General features: G+C 26.6%; 2 protein-coding genes across 2 annotated transcripts; both read right to left on the minus strand.

The window, feature by feature from the left end:
• Nucleotides 1-244: 244 nt before the first annotated feature.
• On the minus strand, nt 245-4,851 carry LOC100202131 (high-affinity choline transporter 1). The gene is made up of 8 exons (XM_065790849.1): nt 4,393-4,851; nt 4,132-4,307; nt 3,741-3,848; nt 2,291-2,595; nt 1,950-2,075; nt 1,477-1,630; nt 1,153-1,382; nt 245-1,084 (listed from the first exon to the last, which is right to left on the minus strand). The coding sequence occupies exons 2-8, from the start codon at nt 4,298-4,300 to the stop codon at nt 482-484; spliced, it is 1,695 nt and encodes a 564-aa protein (XP_065646921.1). The 5' UTR covers nt 4,301-4,307; nt 4,393-4,851; the 3' UTR covers nt 245-481.
• A 536-nt stretch (nt 4,852-5,387) lies between these two features.
• On the minus strand, nt 5,388-18,575 carry LOC100210572 (ribitol 5-phosphate transferase FKRP). The gene is made up of 2 exons (XM_065790850.1): nt 18,554-18,575; nt 5,388-7,000 (listed from the first exon to the last, which is right to left on the minus strand). The coding sequence occupies exon 2, from the start codon at nt 6,991-6,993 to the stop codon at nt 5,557-5,559; it is 1,437 nt and encodes a 478-aa protein (XP_065646922.1). The 5' UTR covers nt 6,994-7,000; nt 18,554-18,575; the 3' UTR covers nt 5,388-5,556.
• Nucleotides 18,576-19,978: the final 1,403 nt, after the last annotated feature.

Genomic DNA, 19,978 nt, shown 5'->3' on the forward strand with positions numbered 1-19,978 from the left:
CTCAAAAAATATGATAGAGTAACAAGGAAACATACTGAATTCAAGCGCTTAATAAATAAATATAGAAGCACTAAGAAAATATCTATACTATTTATGTTATTTTTTCTGAACTATTGCAATACCCCATAAGTATTTTTTATAAATAAGGTAGATTAAAGGTCAATAAAAGTTTTTTTAAATTGAATTGATTTGAAGAGGGTCACAATTGAGCTCTGTCTGATTCTTACAGAAAGTCGCTCTTAACTATTATTTAAATTGTTTCTTTTTAAATGATTCTTAAATTTAGTTAATACAATGTGTTTGCAACTTTATTAAGTAAATAGCACAACTATTGCATAGCAATAACATAACAATAAATATTAATGGTGTTTTTTAAAATGCTTTTGAGTTAATGACAAGTGGGGATTTTTCATGCATCCAATCTACTTTTTAAGCTGTTCGTTATTGATAGAATGGCTCACAACCTATAGGAATACAAACTTTAAAGTTCTTGAGTTTCAAGCAGGATTTTTTCAGTTGACTTATGCTTTAATAACAATCTTTCATCTCTGTTTCTAAGTTCAGTTGCACTTGCAGTAATATTATTATAACTTCCAGACCATCTAGAGATTTGTGAAAACGACTTAACATTGTTGATGTCGTCATCTTTGTAGGAACACAGAATCACATCTGTGTCTTTGGAAAGACTGGTTTTAGAATAGTGTTTTGATAAATAATTAGCAACGATGGAAACAAGCACGAGCGTTATTAACGAGCAAACCATTGCAAACGTCTTGAAGGGAAACAACTGTTGAGCACCGTTGAAATAAGGATATTTTATCACAATTGGAATACCTAATACTTTTTCTCCGCCTAAGGTTCGAAGAGAAACAGCAAGGACAAATGCTGCTGCCGAACCATAAACGTTTACAAATTTAATATATACTGCACATAACAGTTGCGGAAATAAGCATACATAAACCAAGTCTGAAGACAGCACCCACAAATCATATATATTTGTAATTGTTAGTCCCATTAGAGTTGCAATAACGCCTACCACAATAATACCAATACGTATCACCCATAAAAATTCTTTAGATGAAGCCTACAAAATGAAATTTAAAATTTACTAGCAATAAATACAACTTTCTTGATGTAAATATAAGAATATACCTTTCGCCTAATTAATACTTTGTATATATTATTTCCAAACATCGAACTGGCCGATAGTACAGATGAATCTGCGGAAGACATGACAGCTGCCGAAACCGCACCCAAACCAAAGAATGAAACCCATGTTGGAGTAAGATGATAAAGTACCATTGGTAAAACTAGGCGCGAGTCAGCAATAACGCCATCTGCAGTTAACTGTGTTGAGTTATCAGAAAGAACTTTTTTCCAATCTATAAAATAAGATTAAATTCGACTTAAATTTGTAAAAAAAATACAAAACATTATCTCTAACAAAAAAAATTTAAAGGAAAAAAAAAACTTCACCGGTTGATTTTGCAACTGCTCCTATCAGAATAGATGGGACGGACATGATTATACAACCGACTGCAGCTGAAAATGAAAGCACCTGGGCACTTTTTACTGACTTAGCAGATAAAACTCTTTGGAAATAAACTTGCCACGGAATACCTCCAAATACCTAAAACATATTGCGTGAAATAATGCAAGAAATGAAATGAAATTACATTTTAAACTTGATTTAACATATTAGATAATAAAGCTATAATTAACTAACGAATTTAATTAACTATAATAAATGATGTTTAATGTACAAATGAATGTAAAAATAAAACAAAGTTTTAAACTATTTTGGTGTCAAACAGTTTAGCTTATTGGCTTATATTTTAAGATTGACATAGACGTTTTCAAGTAGAAGAAGCGGCCGAAAGTATAAGCCTGGCTTATCTCTTTTTACACGGCCCTAGTAATCAGAAACACTTAAATATAAAAATACTCACCAATAGCAAAGCACTATCTAGCCACACACCTAAATTACGACTTTCTATATTGCCAACCCATTGTTTTCTCGTATTAGCTAACTTATGTACTTGAGCGTGTGTCATAGCAAAGGGTACGGTGATCCACTGTAAAAAATGAACTGCATTATATGCGTTGATATCGCGATCTTTCTTATCACAATCCGTTCCATTTCTCTTTCCCTTTTTAAATCTTTAAGACGAATTACTTTGTAATATATTTTTTAAAATTTTTTGTGTGAAAACTGTGAAATATTTTTTAAATATAAAAAGCTTAAAAATAAAAACAGTCTTATGAACCCGTAACTAAATAAAACTCTTACTAGTCCAAAAAAGATGCAAATTAGCTGAACCACGTCAGTATAAGCAACTGAATATAACCCCCCAAAAAATGTGTAACCAACTGCAATTAAAGCTGATATTATTACGGCGTAATCAATTCTTAAACCTAAAATAATGCTAAGAGTAGCACCAAGTGAACTTAGTATTGCTGCAGACCAGAATATCTCTCCAAGAAGTGCAGGAATGTATAAAATGGCACCCATTTCAATACCATACTTTTCCTGCAACGGATCTAGCATAGTAACATAATTAGCTTCGCGTAATTTTTTGGCAAACAATATTCCACCTATATGAAGAAAATGTATATGCATATATATATATATATATATATATATATATATATATATATATATATATATATATATATATATATATATATAAATATAAACACCTATAGTATCACTTACGAGGACAGACTTTACAAAAAAACGAACACTTTTTTAATTTAAATTTTATTTTAGGTGCCCCAAGAAATCCTTACGGTCTTATCACAGAGCACCGCAGATAAGCATTTAATTGGAAGTTCACGTCCCTTTCCTAACCGATGTCACAAAACTTGCCCAGTGGTGGTTTGAACCAGGGATCCTTTGTTTCAAGAGCGCAACCACTGCGTCACGGCTTCTCATTTACGGGGACATAAGCATTATCGGGGACATTTTAGTGTACCCGTTAATTTCTTGTCCCCGTAAGCATCGTATTTTTGTAAAAAAAAATGTCCCCGTAAGCAACTTATATAGAGAACGAAAAGTACATACATCGACTATCAAATAGCTTGACTTGCAGCCGAGAGCTGCTACATCGACTGAGGGTTTGGTTTGAGTCAGCATCAAGGTCAGGGTTAGGGTTACGGCAAGGTTTAAATATGGTTATATTACTGTAATTAATCGTTTTTGTAAATAGATAAAAAAAATAAAAATGAAATATAATAAATAATAAAAATAACAAAAATAAATATAAAAAACATATTTTTATAATAAAAAAATAAATTTAAATATATATAAAAATAAAAATACAATAAAAATTAAAAAATAATTATATTTATGATAAAAATAGTATAGCATTAGGAAAAAAAAACAAACAAATCGGGAACAAAAAAAACATGTCCCCGTAAGCGCCGACTAGGAGTGTATATATATATATATATATATATATATATATATATATATATATATATATATATATATATATATATATATATATATGTATAAATATATATTAAAAAATTATATATATATATATATATATATATATATATATATATATATATATAAAAAGACATACATATAAAAGAAAAAAAATATATATATATAGACATGTGTACATAAAAGAAAATAAAAGACAAAGATTTAATTTAGTTAAACGAAATATACGAGCTTTATGCTTAACAACAAAAAATGCAAATAAGAAATTTTCTTGACAAAATGCACTTACCAATAACCAAACTTAAAGCATATCCCCACGGAGCTTGCGCCGAGACAAGACCTGTTAAGTACACGGACTCCGCAGTACCATTTATGTATCCCCCTCCAACCCAAGTTGCTAACAAAATTAAAAAAATTAAAATATACGAAATATAGTAAGAAGTATATAAAAATATAATTAAAAAATTACTTATTTAAAAAATTACTTATCTTAAAAACAAAAGAAAATATAGAACCATTTCCTAACTTTATAAGTACCTATTTAAAAGCGCTACAAGCAACTGACGTTGCTACAGAAATAGTTAGAAATTCTTTACATATTGGTAAAGAAAAAATGTATGAATAAAATTTTATTATAAAGCAACGGAAAACATGGAATTACTTTCTAATTTAATGATTACCTGTCATAGTAAATGCTCCAACAATATAGCCAATGTTTCGACCGGCCAATAATAGCTCATCATCCTTGCTGCCTTTTCCTGTTTTCTTTTTTCTAGCAGCCCATAATCCAATAAAAAAGATCAAAGCATAAAATATTAAAATAGAAATTAGGCCGGGAATGTTCACCATAGTTCACCTAAATTATACGAACTTCGTAAAATACGTTAGACATAAGACGGCAAAAAATGGACTCTAAAAAAGTAAAAGTTATTTCGCCATACTTTTCCTAACTACAAAGCTTGTTATTGGTTTCATTTTTTTACGCAACTATACTGGTGATAAAATTGTGCGCTTTATTCGCTCTAATGTAAAGTTTTCTTTTGTTTCGTGATATTGATATTGATTTTTTGCTTTTATTACTTTAAATTATTCATTATATAGTATATCATACATAAACTTATAATCAGCAAAAATTGTTAAACAAAAACCTCTAGGCTTCGTATCTGCTTCGAGTTTGTGCTATAGAATACGAAAATATCAACACGCGAAAACTTCATAAAAAACACAAAGTACAATATAATAATAACAAAAACAATAATAGTATTAACATAAATACAAAGAAAAATTTAAAGCAAAAAATTATTATATAGTAAAGCTGAAACAAAACAACTTTAAAATGCGTTTAAATAACGATCAACTTTCGTATAGCCTGCCACTACTCTTTAATATAAGTTTTAGACAACAAAAATTAACATAAAAATTTAAATATTGCGCTGATTTGTCGAACAATTTAAAGCAAATACTCATTGAATAGTTATTTTGATAATCATTCAACATTATAACAGAAGTGCAAGTAAATAGAAAAGCGCTTTATTGTTTTAAGAATTTTTAATAATACAATTTTTGTATAACTTAGTGAAGAAAAGCATAAAATTTGAATTAATACTTTAAAAAATTCAATTATAATTATAATCCGGTTGCAAAACAGAATGATCAAAAAAAATTTGTTTACAAAATATGACATCAAATAAATAGAATTAATTATATACACACACAGATATATATATATATATATATATATATATATATATATATATATATATATATATATATATATATATATATATATATATATGGCGGTATACAAAAACTATAAACATCTCATTTATAAGATTAAATAATAAAATAATTAACCATAAAAATTTTTACTTCTACATATATATACTTCTACATACACAAGTGGGACAATTTCTTAGAACTGGCAAAAAATGGTTTAACTGTCTTATTTCCTTCTTTTTTTATAAATGAGATTTTATAAAAGTTCTTTTCTAAAGCTTTATGGATGTAAAATGACACTAATATTTACAAGGGAGCACCTTTTTGGCTTTTAGCAGTTAGCAGTTTAGCTTGGTCCCCATTTAAAACCTGTAAACAGGTAATTTAGTCTAAAAATGTTCCAGCTTTTCTGGAAAAGGATACTGTGGATTTTCTATACAGTTCTTCCCAAACTTTAACTCAAGAAATTCTTTATAATGGTTAGGTACCCATGCCAATGCTCCAGCGAATCTCAGTTGTTCTAAATTTTTTACATAGTGAGAAGGAAACTCCATATCCTGACGATGGTTTTTCATCCAAGTATTTTTGGTCATAACATTGTTTCGTTCATAAAAGGGGTAAATATCAACGTGTAAATGATTTATCTCACTATACTGTACTCGAATAAATTCACCCTCCTCTGCTCGTTCCCAAACAAAACCATCATGATCTATATATCGTTGACCTTTCCAGACTTTTGATAGCATAGGAAACTCTTTAATCTGGTCCATGAAAATACCAATGTCAACATCATAATCCCATGGTATAATATCACTGTAACGAGCAGCACCAAGTAAACTTCCACCCTCAAGCCAGTATTTGAAGTTAGCTTGTTCAAAAATTAAAAACACATGACGTGCAGTTTTTCGTAAAGCATCAAGACAACAAGGAGGTGTCCATCGTTTTTCATGAAGATATTCTGGAACATCAATAACAGTTGGAAAGCACCTTTGAGTTTTTTTTGTGCACCCATGCCATGCTTCAATGCCATTAGGATTTAGAGTGTATTTGATCCCCAAGTTTTTGTACAAATCACTTTTTAATGTCTGCACATGTTGTAAATGTTTAGAATTCAAATGACTATCAGTATGTAAAATTTTTCCAACAGAAATATAGACTGTGTTTTTCAGATGAAGCTTTAAACCATTGACTTTAGCTTGTATAAAAAAAGATTCAAAAAATGGTAAAAGGAAAGGATCACTAAAATTGCTAATTGCTGATCTTTCAAACAACAGGGCAACTTGCCGATTAAACGAATCACATGATTCCACTTTTTTTTTCTCAAAATATTTCAATGTCCATTTCTTGAGATCAACTTCCATTAAGTTACAAGAAGACAAAACAGTAGATATTGGCAAAACAAAAACTTTCTTACTTTGCTGTTTAAATTTTTCCAGAAGCTCATTTAAGCCTATATCAATTCTAGATCCATCTGGAATTACTAACATATATTTCGTATTTATATAATAAAAAGGGTCTGACAAATAACCAGCTTTTCTTGGATCTTTCTTTCTTATTACAAACTGAGAATTATGTCCTGGCAATTGGAAGTAAGGATATGGAACTGTTGAGGAAATAACAAGAATATTTATGTCTGGGTAAAAAGCGATAATGCTATTTATTGTCTCAACAACATTATGATCAAAATGTTCAAACTCTGGGATTACTATAGTTAAATCCAGATATTCAGTGTTTTTCTGATTTGAATAAAAGAATACAAACCATAAAGTAATCAAACAAATACAGAAAATGAAAAGATAACTTTTTTTAATTCGAGTTGTATTCATCACAGCTCTAAACAAAAAAAATGTATGAACTTAAAAAATAATTTTAATAAATCATAACAACAATGAAAACAACAACAATAATCACTAGGAATTTTTTTTTGCATATGAAAATTCTATTATAAATCTCCTATTAAAATTAATAGTAACTAATGCCAAAAAAGCAACACACATTGGATTGAAAGTGGTTTACTGAGTTAAATGTAATTACCCATATACAGGGGTAGTGCACAAAATAACAGCTGATCAACTACCATTGATTGGCTACTTGGAGAAAAAATGATATTTTGATATCCAATAATCAAATCTTGCCAATCATATTTCATTGGCAAAAATTGTGAGTCAAATATTTAGAATAGATAATATAAATAAATTAAAAAAACAAAAGGATAAAAGAAATAAATCAGTGCTTCAATTATATTAAATAACTAAAAGTAATAAATGTTCTTGATTATTGGGATAAACATATTTTGAGACCATAGCGATATTCAGTTAAAAACATAAGTTAACATTTTTTGACAGCCCAAATAATAACAAATACAAAGAGTTTAAAATCATTGGAGAAAACGTAGTTTTGAAAAATATTTTAAGCAAACCATTTAAGATAAAAAGCTTTTACATAAAATGGAATATTATATAACATTTATTAAAAATTTATTCTTTAAATATTATCTATGTTTGAGACTATATTGTTCGAGACTTTTACTTTTTTGTCTGTTATTTTGCTTAATAATAATATAAACAATATTTCTTTTTATATTTATATTATTATTACATTATAATAAATAAATTAAGTTTAACTTTCTTTTTTTTTTTTTGATTGCCAAAAAAATGATTTGATCATCTACTTTTTAATTTTCATATTTCAGTTGAACAATATTGATCAGCTATCTTTGAATAACTATTTAACTTCAGACCTGTTAAATGTCTTAAGTAATTTTTTCCTAAAGGTTTTCTGACTTAAAATTTAGACTTACATAAAATTAACTAAACATTTTTTAATTTCAAATTTAAATATTTTAAGAATAATAAAAATAGTCAAATTTACTTAATAAAAATGAATCATAACCTAAATATTTTTCATACAAACTTACATTTTAACAATATATGTTTGTAAACATTGTATAAACATTTTAACAATATATGTTTGTAAATACTGTATAAATATATACATAACTTAAATTAAGCTTAATAAAACTTTCAGTTTTAGCAATAAAATTAAACTAAGAAAATAAATATAATAATTGTAAAAAATTGTAAATGTTTCAAAACTTTAAGATAATTGGTTTTTTTAAATATTAGATTACATTGATCAACGAATAAAATTTTATTGTGCATATCTTGTTAACTAGGTGGTTTTTTAAAACAAATTAAATATGCTGATTTCAAATATGCAAACCATTTTTCACCATCACGTCAAGTTGTAAAGATATTTGGGTTCAAATCTTTAGTATTTAAGGTAAAATCCCTAATATTGTCGAAAAAAAAGTTGTTCAAAAGTATGTCAACCTGGGTCTCAAAAGAAGCGTATTTTCATAGAGATTATAGAAAACATAAATATTTTTTCTTAAAATTTATTGAAAAAAAATATGTGAAAAAATGATAAAGACTCTTAAAAAAATTTCAACAGAATGATATTCAGCAATAATACAAAATATACTTATTTTTATTACAAATGAATAACATTTTTAAAATCTCTATGAAAATACGCTTCTTTTGAGACCCAGGTTGACATACTTTTGAACAACTTTTTTTTCGACAATATTAGGGATTTTACCTTAAATACTAAAGATTTGAACCCAAATATCTTTACAACTTGACGTGATGGTGAAAAATGGTTTGCATATTTGAAATCAGCATATTTAATTTGTTTTAAAAAACCACCTAGTTAACAAGATATGCACAATAAAATTTTATTTGTTTATCAGTGTTACTTGCCCAAACCAAAAACTTCAGTCAATGTAGCAGCACTCCTCACATGTTCTACCTATTTGTCAGTCTGCTTAGCAGCAATTCTTGCATGTTCTTATTATTTGCCAGTTGATGTTGCAGCACTTCTTACATGTTCTACCTACTCGTCAGTCAATGTAGCAGCACTCTTTGCATGTTCACCTATTTGTCAGTTGATGTATGCAAACAGTAAAAAAATAAAAATATTCAGAATATTTATATCTTTATTAAAAAATAAAATAACTCCAGTCTATTAAGTTGCATTTTTGTGGTTTATTAAAAAATAATAAAATTTAATTAGTTGCCTCAATTAAATTTAAAAGTTTTTATATTAAGTGTACTAGATTTTCTTATATTTATATATACATTTTCAAAAAAACAACTTTATTTGAAAATTATCACTATTACTATTAGTTGTGCACTTATAAAATAACAATAGTTTTCAAAAATTAGATTTAAATAATAATACTTAGGGTTTGCTCAAGATCCTTGAACATTAAACAAGTCCCTAATACTATAAAAAAAAATCTTTTAAAAGTATACATGCTTATAAAAATATGTAAATTATCTTATTTATCATGAATAAAAGATTTGATATCAGTCATAAATAAAAAGTCATTTGCACAGTAAACGATGATTAGATTAAGTATCAATAATACATCTTCATAGTTTCTGTCTAAATATAATTATATTTAAAAAGAAAATTATATACATATATACGCATTATTAAATATATATATAATACTAAATATATACATAATATCAAATATATATATATATATATATATATATATATATATATATATATATATTATATATATATATATATATATATATATATATATATATATATTTATATATATATATATATATATATAATACTAAATCTTTATATATAATACTAAATCTATATATATAATACTAAATCTATATATATAATATTAAATGTATATATAATATTAAATATATATATATTATATTAAATATATATACATATATTATTATACAGGACTCGGCGGAGTAAATGAGTGCAGGAGTAGAGAAAAGCTCTCATAAAACAAACATCATGAGCCATGCGCACTGCTCCTCGAAACAGCTTTTTATGAGAGCTTTTGGTTTTTGGGCGAGCTATCTGTACAAAATTTAGTTTTACTCTTATTACAATCATTTGCTTGTAACTTTAATGTTAACAGAATATATACATAACAAGTGTCCTTTAAAAATAGTTCCGTGAAAAAATTCCTTAGATAAGCGTTTTCTTTAGGTTTTACACTAGCTATCCATTTATTTATTAGAACTTTACTAAAAATAAACAATCGCATTTTGTAATTAAATAAAAAATCTGAAACTAGAACTTTGTTTTATTAATTCGATGTAATTTGCACAAGAGTTTTTAACTTTTCTAAAAGTTAAAAACTCTTGTACAAACTACATCGAATTTGCATAAGAGTTTTTAACTTTTAGAAAAGTTAAAAACTCTTGTGCAATTATTTCTAATTTAGATATAGAGAAAAAAACTTTCTTTTATTTTCTCTATATCTATATATAGAGAAAAAAAAGTTGTTTTTTTTTATATGAAATATATAATTACATTTTATATGAAAATTATACCTTTGCAAGAGCCATAAATTGTTCCCGTAAACCACTTAAGGGTAGTGTGGGTGAGAGATAAAGCTCTCGCGTGCTGCCGAGGCCTGACTATATATATATATATATATATATATATATATATATATATATATATATATATATATATATATATATATATATATAATTTTTTGTTTAAATATAATTTAAACAGAAAATAATATCTATATATGTATAGTCACCTCGTTTTTGATTTTTTTTTTTTTACAATGGGATTGTCCATAAATTATGCAATGCCTAATTTATCTAATTAAAGTAGTAGATCATTTTCCCTTTTGCACGCTGTTTTTTATCGAAGTTAAACAGCTATTTTAATTTTTGCTAAAATTTATGACTATGCGAGGAAAAACTTTTTATTTTTTTCTTACAATTAAATTTAAGTTGGTGTAATTTATGAATGATCTAAAGGAATTTGTAATAAAATAAAACAATTCCTTGAGATTTTATTTAAGAAAATTCCCATTTTTTGTGTGTTTGATATAGCCAACTTTTTGTAAGAGCTAGCTAACAAGACATGGAGAAAACTCCAAACTTTTATATGTTTATACTCATGCCAAATACATATGTAAAATAAAGATGCTTTTCAAAAAAATGTGATGATCATAGCCAGGGAACAAAAAAAGCCCTAAAATTTGAGACGCCTCTGCCCTAAATGTGAGACTAACAAGTTGATAAATTTTTTTTTTTACTTTTCTTAATATTCATCAATAAATTGTAAATTTACTACATGAATTTCATAAACATAACTATTTCTTGTTTATGCTGTACAAACGCTTGAAATTTTTAAGTTTTTTCCATATAACCATTTAATTTAAACATTTTACATAGGCAAATAATTGTAAATAGAAGTAGTATTGGTCATCAGTCAAGACCTAGAAATTCAGCAAAAATGCACCTAACAAAAATACATCTACAGCAAAAATTTGAAGGACTGATTCTGCACCCAAATGGATTATTCTTTGAACAACCAATTTGAAATTTTTAACACCACTCCACTTGACTACCTATTCAACTTTAACCCCTGTATATATATATATATATATATATATATATATATATATATATATATATATATATATATATATATATATATATATATATATATATATATATAAATGTATATAGGTCCCGTATTTTTTTTTTTTTTGTTGAGCACTCACTTTATGGGATGTGCCATTGCTGTTTTTTTTTTTTTTTTTTTTTTTTTTTTTTTTATTCACCTCCTCAAGGCCGAGAAGGCCACTACAGACAAGGAGGTTACTTAATAGTGGTTATAACCCTCTCTCAACTCTATAACTCCGAAACACGAACCTTGACGAACAAGGCCGCTGCGCAGAGAAACAAGTTGTTAATGCTGGCCCACTACTTTATACTTTGAGCACTTTGGCATGACACAACAAACCTTTTAAATTGCTTTAAATCAGTTTTCTTGTTTTATTTTAAGGTTTGGTCCCATAAAACCAGACCCCTATAACATTTTAAAGTTACGTTACATCTCAATCGGTTACAATTGGTAACAAGGTTACATTCTCTATTTATTAATTTAATATTTAGTAAATAAACTTGAAAATGCAGTGAATGTTTGTTCATCATTGCTGTATTGCTAAATACTATCTTTTATTTTATTTTCATTGCAAAATAGTTTCGTCTCAATTGGTTACTTTGTCACAAAATCTCAAATGTTTTTTTTTTAATTTTTAGTGTAACCAATTGAGCAATATCTACACTCTCTATTCTTCTGACATGAATCTGTTATTCAATCATGGCTCTGTTTACATCTTTATTTTTCTCTCTCTATATATATTTTTAGTGTAACCAATTGAGACATAATGTAACATAACTAAATCTAGAATTGAGATGTAACTAAAATACATCTCAAACATAGATTTTTTTAACGTTACGTCTCAATTGGTTACCCTTTAAAAAAAAAAAAAAGAATTGATAAAACGTAAAAATACTTATATTTGTGAAGCATTTTAATTAAGTTTTAATTCTTAAATGTTTTACATTACGTTATGTCTTGGCTGGTTAAACTTTTAAAGGTAATATTGTACCTTACACCTTAACCCTGACTTATTAATAAGAACCTTAGACTGCTTAAGTACAGTAAGTTATTTCAACTTTTTAATGTACCTTTTTTTAACTTTTTATTACGTTACTTTTAAAGCTATAAAAGTTGCATTTACCTTTTAGAAGTCTTTTTTAAAAACTAACCCACAAGCGTGAGTTAATTTTTGAAAAAATTTTCTTGGTTACAAAAGTTTTGACAAATGTGTTATAGCATTTTTGATAATCAAATACATAAATAATCAAATATGTAAACAATATTGTTAATAAAACAATTCTGTTAAATACTGTAACTCAAAAGTTACGGTATTTAACAATGCGTTTATCGAACTAAAAAATATTTTTTTTGAAACTGCTAATTATCATTGTTTATTTTAATTATAAAATAGGTTCGTCTTAGCTACTTTTTTTTTTTGTAACTAATTTGTCGCAAAAAAAAAGTAGTTTCAATTTGCAGTTACGTCTCAGATATTTTATTTAAACTTATAAAATTGCAACTTTTAAAAAGTGTAAACTGAAACGTAATTAAACCTTGAAAAAATCTTTATTTGAGGCGTATTTAACTATGTCTCACATCTAGATTTTGTTACGTTACATTGCGGTTTTTTTTTAGCAAATTATGCAAGCGTAATACTTGACGAGTTTTTATAAACCCACAAGCAAAAATGTATATAAAATCTTTCTTATGATATAATTTATAAAAACATACACATTAAAAAGCCAAAAAATAGTATGTGTATAGTTTGCACTTTCTGTGCACTATCTACATTCTATTCTTCTGACATGAATCTGTTATTCAATCATGGCTCTGTTTACATCTTTATTTTTCTCTCTCTATATATATCACTTATATATTTATCTATATATCACTTTCTCTATATATATACACGTGTAAATGAAAAAAACAATTAATTAAAAGGATACCATACATTACAATGTTGCGTGTCATTAGGTCAAAATGTTACACATTGTTACATAACACTTTGCACATAGAATTACATTACAGTGTTATGCTTTGTTACATTACAATGTTATGTCTCAGTTACGTAAACATAATGAACATTTCGCACATAACGTTACGTTACAGTATTATGTATTGTTACATAAAATGTTACATCTCGGTTACGTAAAAATAATGGACATTTTGCACATAAAGTAACGAATCTCGTTTATGTTACATTACGTAACGTAACTTTAAAATGTTATAGGGGAGAGCACTACTGATAAGTCTTAAAGGATGTCTGATAAGTCTTAAAGAACTATATTGGGATGTTAACTCCAATTGCAAGGGCTGTATATATATATATATATATATATATATATATATATATATATATATATATATATATATATATATATATATATATATATATATATATATATATACATATATATATATATATATTTATATTTATATATATATATATATATATATTTATATATATATATATATTTATATATATATATATATAATATATATATATATGTATAAAATATATATAAATATATAATATATATATAAATATATATAATATATATATTTATATATATATATTTATATATATATATATATATATTTATATATATATATATATTTATATATATATTTATATATATATATATATATTTATACATATATATAAATTTATATATATATATATATATATATATATATATATATATATATATATATATATATTTATATATATAAATATATATATATATATCAAAGCCGAGAAGGCCACTACAGAGGAGGAGGCTACTTATTAGTGGTTAATAACCCTCTCTCAACTCTATAGCTCCGAAACACGAACCTTGACGAACAAGGCCGCTGCGCGGAGAAACAAGTTGAACGCGGTACTACCAGGGACGTGGTGGGGATCGAACTCAGAACCTCTCGCTTATGAAGCGAGCGGTTTACCACTACACCACTACCGCATAAACAGGTTGAGGTTGACTTGAAACAGGTTGAGCTCTACATATAAATTCTGGACCTCCAAAAAGACATTTAATCATAAATGATAAAATTGTTTTAGCTATTTTTTCAGGGTAGTTTACTACTTGACCAAACAAAGCACCTCTTTGGTAAAATAATGAAGCTTTGACATAGACCTAATCAATAAGTAGTATGGAAGTTCTTTTTAATGGATTTAAATTCATAAAAATACTATTTATGAAACTTAGGTCGTCCATTAAGCTTATTTTTGAACTCAATCGTGTTAGTATCCTTATACTTGGCAACTTGTAGTCAATACACAAACAATCATATAAACTTCATCGCATAGCAAAATACTCATATGCTCTACATATAATATCTGAAGTATATAAAACTTCACCAACATTAACTTTTCTCATAGCATTAAGGTGTTCGAATAGAATATTTGACTGAAGCGAACTTTCTTTATTTTTAAAAAATCTAACTGCTTCAAATAAAGCTGATTTTGTTTTTATTAACTTTAATTTGTTTACAGCTAAAGATAAAATATTACAAGTTGTGCCATTATGCTTAGCTACAAATGAAAAATCATTGAAAATTACTAAAATAAATAATGGAACACCAAGTTTGTACATTTTTGATTGTATGTGTAAACTTTTTTTATTAAGCTGGAAAACAATAACATCATTATTATCACTTAACAAAGATTGAATATCTTCAAATATAAGTTCATCCTCTTTTAGAAAATCATTTAACTCATCTGGTAGAATGCTTCGAAAACCGCTTGAAGTTACAGTTTTTCTAACTTTACTTGCTGGTGTGGCTAAACAACTAGGCGGAATATTTTTAAAAACAGATGGGGGGTTTAAAGGTCATTGCTTTCCATATTTGCTTTCAAAAGGTGCTATATTTAGCCAATGCAGTTGACATATTGCTGTATAGTCTGTAACAATAAAACCAGTTCTTGGGATAGCTTCACTACATCTTTTTCTCTCCTCTAGATTCTTTGGGAATTTATAAATTGATATTTTTGTTGTAGTTGAGTATTGATATTTTTGTTGTAGTTGCAATTGATATTGTAGTTGTAGTTGTATAAATTGATATTTTTGTTGTAGTTGAAATAGTTCGACTTGCAAAGAGTTACACAGCATTTTAAAGGCATTTTAATTATTAAAAAAACTTATCGTTAGTTTGACAATATTATTACCTTACAATGTTAACCCCTTGAACCTTACAACATTATCGTCTTGAAGTTGCGCTATCTAATTTATAAACCAATCAAATTTTAAAGATTTATTAAAAAAGCGTGAACACAAACTTTCATCTAATGTTAAAAGACGAAAATGTAAACACAGTATTAGGAATTGGCCTTCAGTTTAACAACTTTGTTGTGCGATGTCAAGGTCTGTTATTATAGAAGGTCGCGGTCACACATAATATAATATTCTGAAACTAATAAACAAACATCTAAATTTCTATAAGTAAATTTATTCTTTGATCATTACCTTCTATATATATAAATTTATCTATATATATAAATGATCTATATATATAAATGATCTATATATATAAAAGATCTATATATATATATATACGATCTATATATATAAATGATCTATATATATAAATGATCTATATATATAAATTATCTATATATATAAATGATCTATATATATAAATGATCTATATATATAAAATTATCTCTATATATAAATGATCATTACCTACCTATATATATAAATGATCTATATATATATAAATGATCTATATATATAAAATTATCTATATATATAAATGATCATTACCTACCTATATACATAAATTTATATATATATATATATATATATATATATATATATATATATATATATATATATATATATATCCCTTGCAATTAGGGTTGGCATTCGGCAATACCAACCTAACTGCCAACCTCACAGTGTCTGAGGTTGGCAATATTTTGAATTTTAAAACTTAATTTTATTTCTATTTTCAAATGAATTAAAAATGGCAAAACAAATGCGTTTAAATTTTGAATAAAATAATCAAAATAAAAATGGCAAAACTAACTTTATTTAAATTCTAAATAAAAGAGTTTAATAAAAATAGTATAAAGAATGCTTTATTTTAATTCTAAATAAAATAATCAAAATAAAAACAGCATAACAAAAATTTTGAATTAAATTCAGAACAAAATAATTTAAACTTTTCTCTAGAATGAAATAGTACGGCCTAATTTTGTTTCTTCATCTAAATCGATCTATTCCTTTTTCAAATAATCTATTAAAAAAGTCATATTCTTGATTTTTTTTGATTTTTTAAAAAATATTTTCAGTTGCTGTACTGCATATTGATGTTATGTTTTATTTTGAGTTTCACTTCTGAAGTATGTACAGTATTAAATTTATGATATATTTAGTGATTATATATTCTCAGTATATATTTATTTTATTCAGTATATAGATGTTTTTATTGTAGAATAAAATAGAGTTTTGTTAAGGGCTTCTAGATAAGGTAATTACAATCTTCTTGAAGTCCTGCCCTTATAATATTATAAATCTTACTGTAAATAATACAGCAAATAAATGAAAAATAACAATAAAAACACAACAGCAAAACAAACATTTTATTTAATTTTAAGTAAAATAACCAAAAGAAAAAAGCAAAAACAAACAATTTAATTAAACTCTAAATAAAATAGTAAAAGTAAAATTGGGAAAATGTTTTATTTAAACTTCAAATAAAATAACTATAATAGAAGCATCAAAAATATTGTCTTATTTAAATTCCTAATAAAACGGTATAAAATACTACATTTTTATTGTCAGCAAATGTCAACATTTGAAAGAAAATTCAACATACTTGGCATTTTTTGTTTTTTTGTCAATTTTATTCAAAATGTTTACACGTTTGGAAATATGTTAAACCTCATTTCTAAATTTTGTGCCAGCTTTAGAGAGTTTTAGGCCACAATTTTTTAACCATATTATTTTTCATAATTCTGAGGGCTGTGTAGAGGAGAGTGAGGGCACCAAGATACTTTTGGTTTTTGTTTTAATACAATTTTTTTAATATGCCTTTTTTTATAGGCAATTGGTTTAATTTGTAGAATAAATTTATACTTACAAAATTAAATTTATTAGTTACCAAAATATAACTGATTAAACTTGAAGAATATTTAAAGTAAAATCAGAAATTTTTATTAAACTTACTCCTAGAGTGGGGTACCTTTAATAAATAAAGGTACACTCAAGGAGACCAAACTATAAACATCCTCAAAAAAGTAATAGAAAGTATAAAACTTAAAAAAAAGGAAGAATTTTACTTTGAATAAGCAAATTAATATTTATAACCGATATAATACATCCAATAGTCCAAATCATATCTAAGAAATCAAGATATATCATTTTAAATGTCATTCTTAAGTGTCAATAAATAACAGCTTTGTATCAAAATTAAATATCCTAGTATTATATTTACATAAATCTCTTAAAAATTGACCTAAATATTAAAAAAAAAAAGTTTTTGAGAATTGTTTGACACAATGGAGTAATAATCTACAGTTTAAGGGTCCTCCACAAATGCTGTATCAAGTTACCATATACTTACTAATAGAAAACAATCGTTTTATTTTTTATATCAATTTTTTTTTCAATAGATTTTTTAATGAAGTAAAAAGCGTATGGAATGTAATTTACAAAGCAATATTACTTACCGATAGACACATTGAATAACATACCTTAAAACTTAGCAACTTTAAAAACTAATAAATTAATTTGTCATAAAGAAAGAAAAAAAAATTCGACCCCTCAAAGGCCTATTGATATCAAATGATATAATTTTTTTTTTTGGTCAAAATATAGCTCTAGTAATAACTTCGTGTTCTCAATTTTACGAATAGCCACGTTTTATTTTCATAACTACTAATACCATTTAATATTTTATAAAAATAGTAATAAATACCATGCCATACAACCTCCAAAACTTTTTTCAGGCAATATAGATGCTATATAGAATATAATTTAGAATAGAATATAGAATATAAACAGGCAATATAGATGTTACACTACAATAGAATACGCGCGAGGGTACATCTTGATTGCGCATTTGGAATTGTTTTGAATCCGTGTAAAAATCAGTAAATAATTGAACCTGTCATGTCAAGGACATAAGGGGTCGTCCATAAAGTAGGTACGCTCATAGGGGGGAGGGGGGGTCTTCAAAAAGCGTACGAAAGCGTATGGGAGGGGGGGGGGGAGGGTTCAATTTAAAAGTACGTACTTCGATTTTCTAATTTATCACAATTAACCAGCTAATCAATAGAAAAGTTACATTCTGACTAAAGATTCTAGTTTGCCAACATAAAAAGATGTATGGTATATGAAGTAGAGGGTATAGTTTTCCTCTATGCACACACATGTATGGGAGCCCTCAGAATTTTTTGATGTTCCAGATAGGACACTTTCACACATCGTGCAAACTCATAACTTAAGTTTGTTTATACCTATGCCAAATGAGGAGGCCTTGCAAAATATCGGGATGGCGGAGGCCTGTGAACAAAAAGCCTTAAAACGTTTACCCTCCCGACCCCCAAAATGAGAGGGGTGTAAATTTTGCATGGTTATAACTTTTAGATTTGGAAAAAAATTTGGATGGCCTCCGCCATCCAAATTTTTTGCAAGGCCACCTCATTTGGCATATTAACAAACTTAAGTTTGCACGTTGTGTGAAAGTGTTCTATCATCAAAAATTAAAACATCAAAAAATCCTGAGGGGGCCCATGCACACATGCCCGCCCTTATATACTGGCCCTGAGTAAGACCTGAGGGCCGTGGTTGATGGGACGGAGTCACCCCAAAAAAAACGTGTCAATGGCGTCTCAAAGACCGCTAGGTTTTGCTAAAATAAAAAGTTTCTTAAAATAGCAAAAGGGCACAAAATTTGCTGTTGCTCCCTCCCACTGGGTTTTACCCTTTGTTTTCAATATTACTGATCTCACCTTAGACTCGTTTTTTACTTACTAAAGAGGGGTGCCTGAAAAAAACGTCCACCTTAAGTATAGTTTATTTACATTTGATTCGTTAAAAAAACAAAAAAAATTTTCCTTGATTTCACCGAGAATCGAACCTGGATCTCCGTCGACTATTGCCGCCACATAAACCTTTCGCCCAAATACACACTTGCATCAAAAAATTTTAAATTTATTTGAATAATTATTTGCATTTATACTTAAAGACGTTTTTAAAATGCGTAAGCAAAAAGCTTTGGGGTAGTATAAAGTATCTAAGGTACCCTCCAACTTTTTTTTTTTAATTAAACTTTTTAATTAAGAAAAAAAAAACAGGAGGGATGGGGGGGGATATTTGAGGGGGGGGGGTATTTGAGAAA

This window comes from Hydra vulgaris, chromosome 02 (assembly GCF_038396675.1).
Source record: "Hydra vulgaris chromosome 02, alternate assembly HydraT2T_AEP".
In the NCBI taxonomy this organism is placed as follows: Eukaryota; Metazoa; Cnidaria; class Hydrozoa; order Anthoathecata; family Hydridae; genus Hydra; species Hydra vulgaris.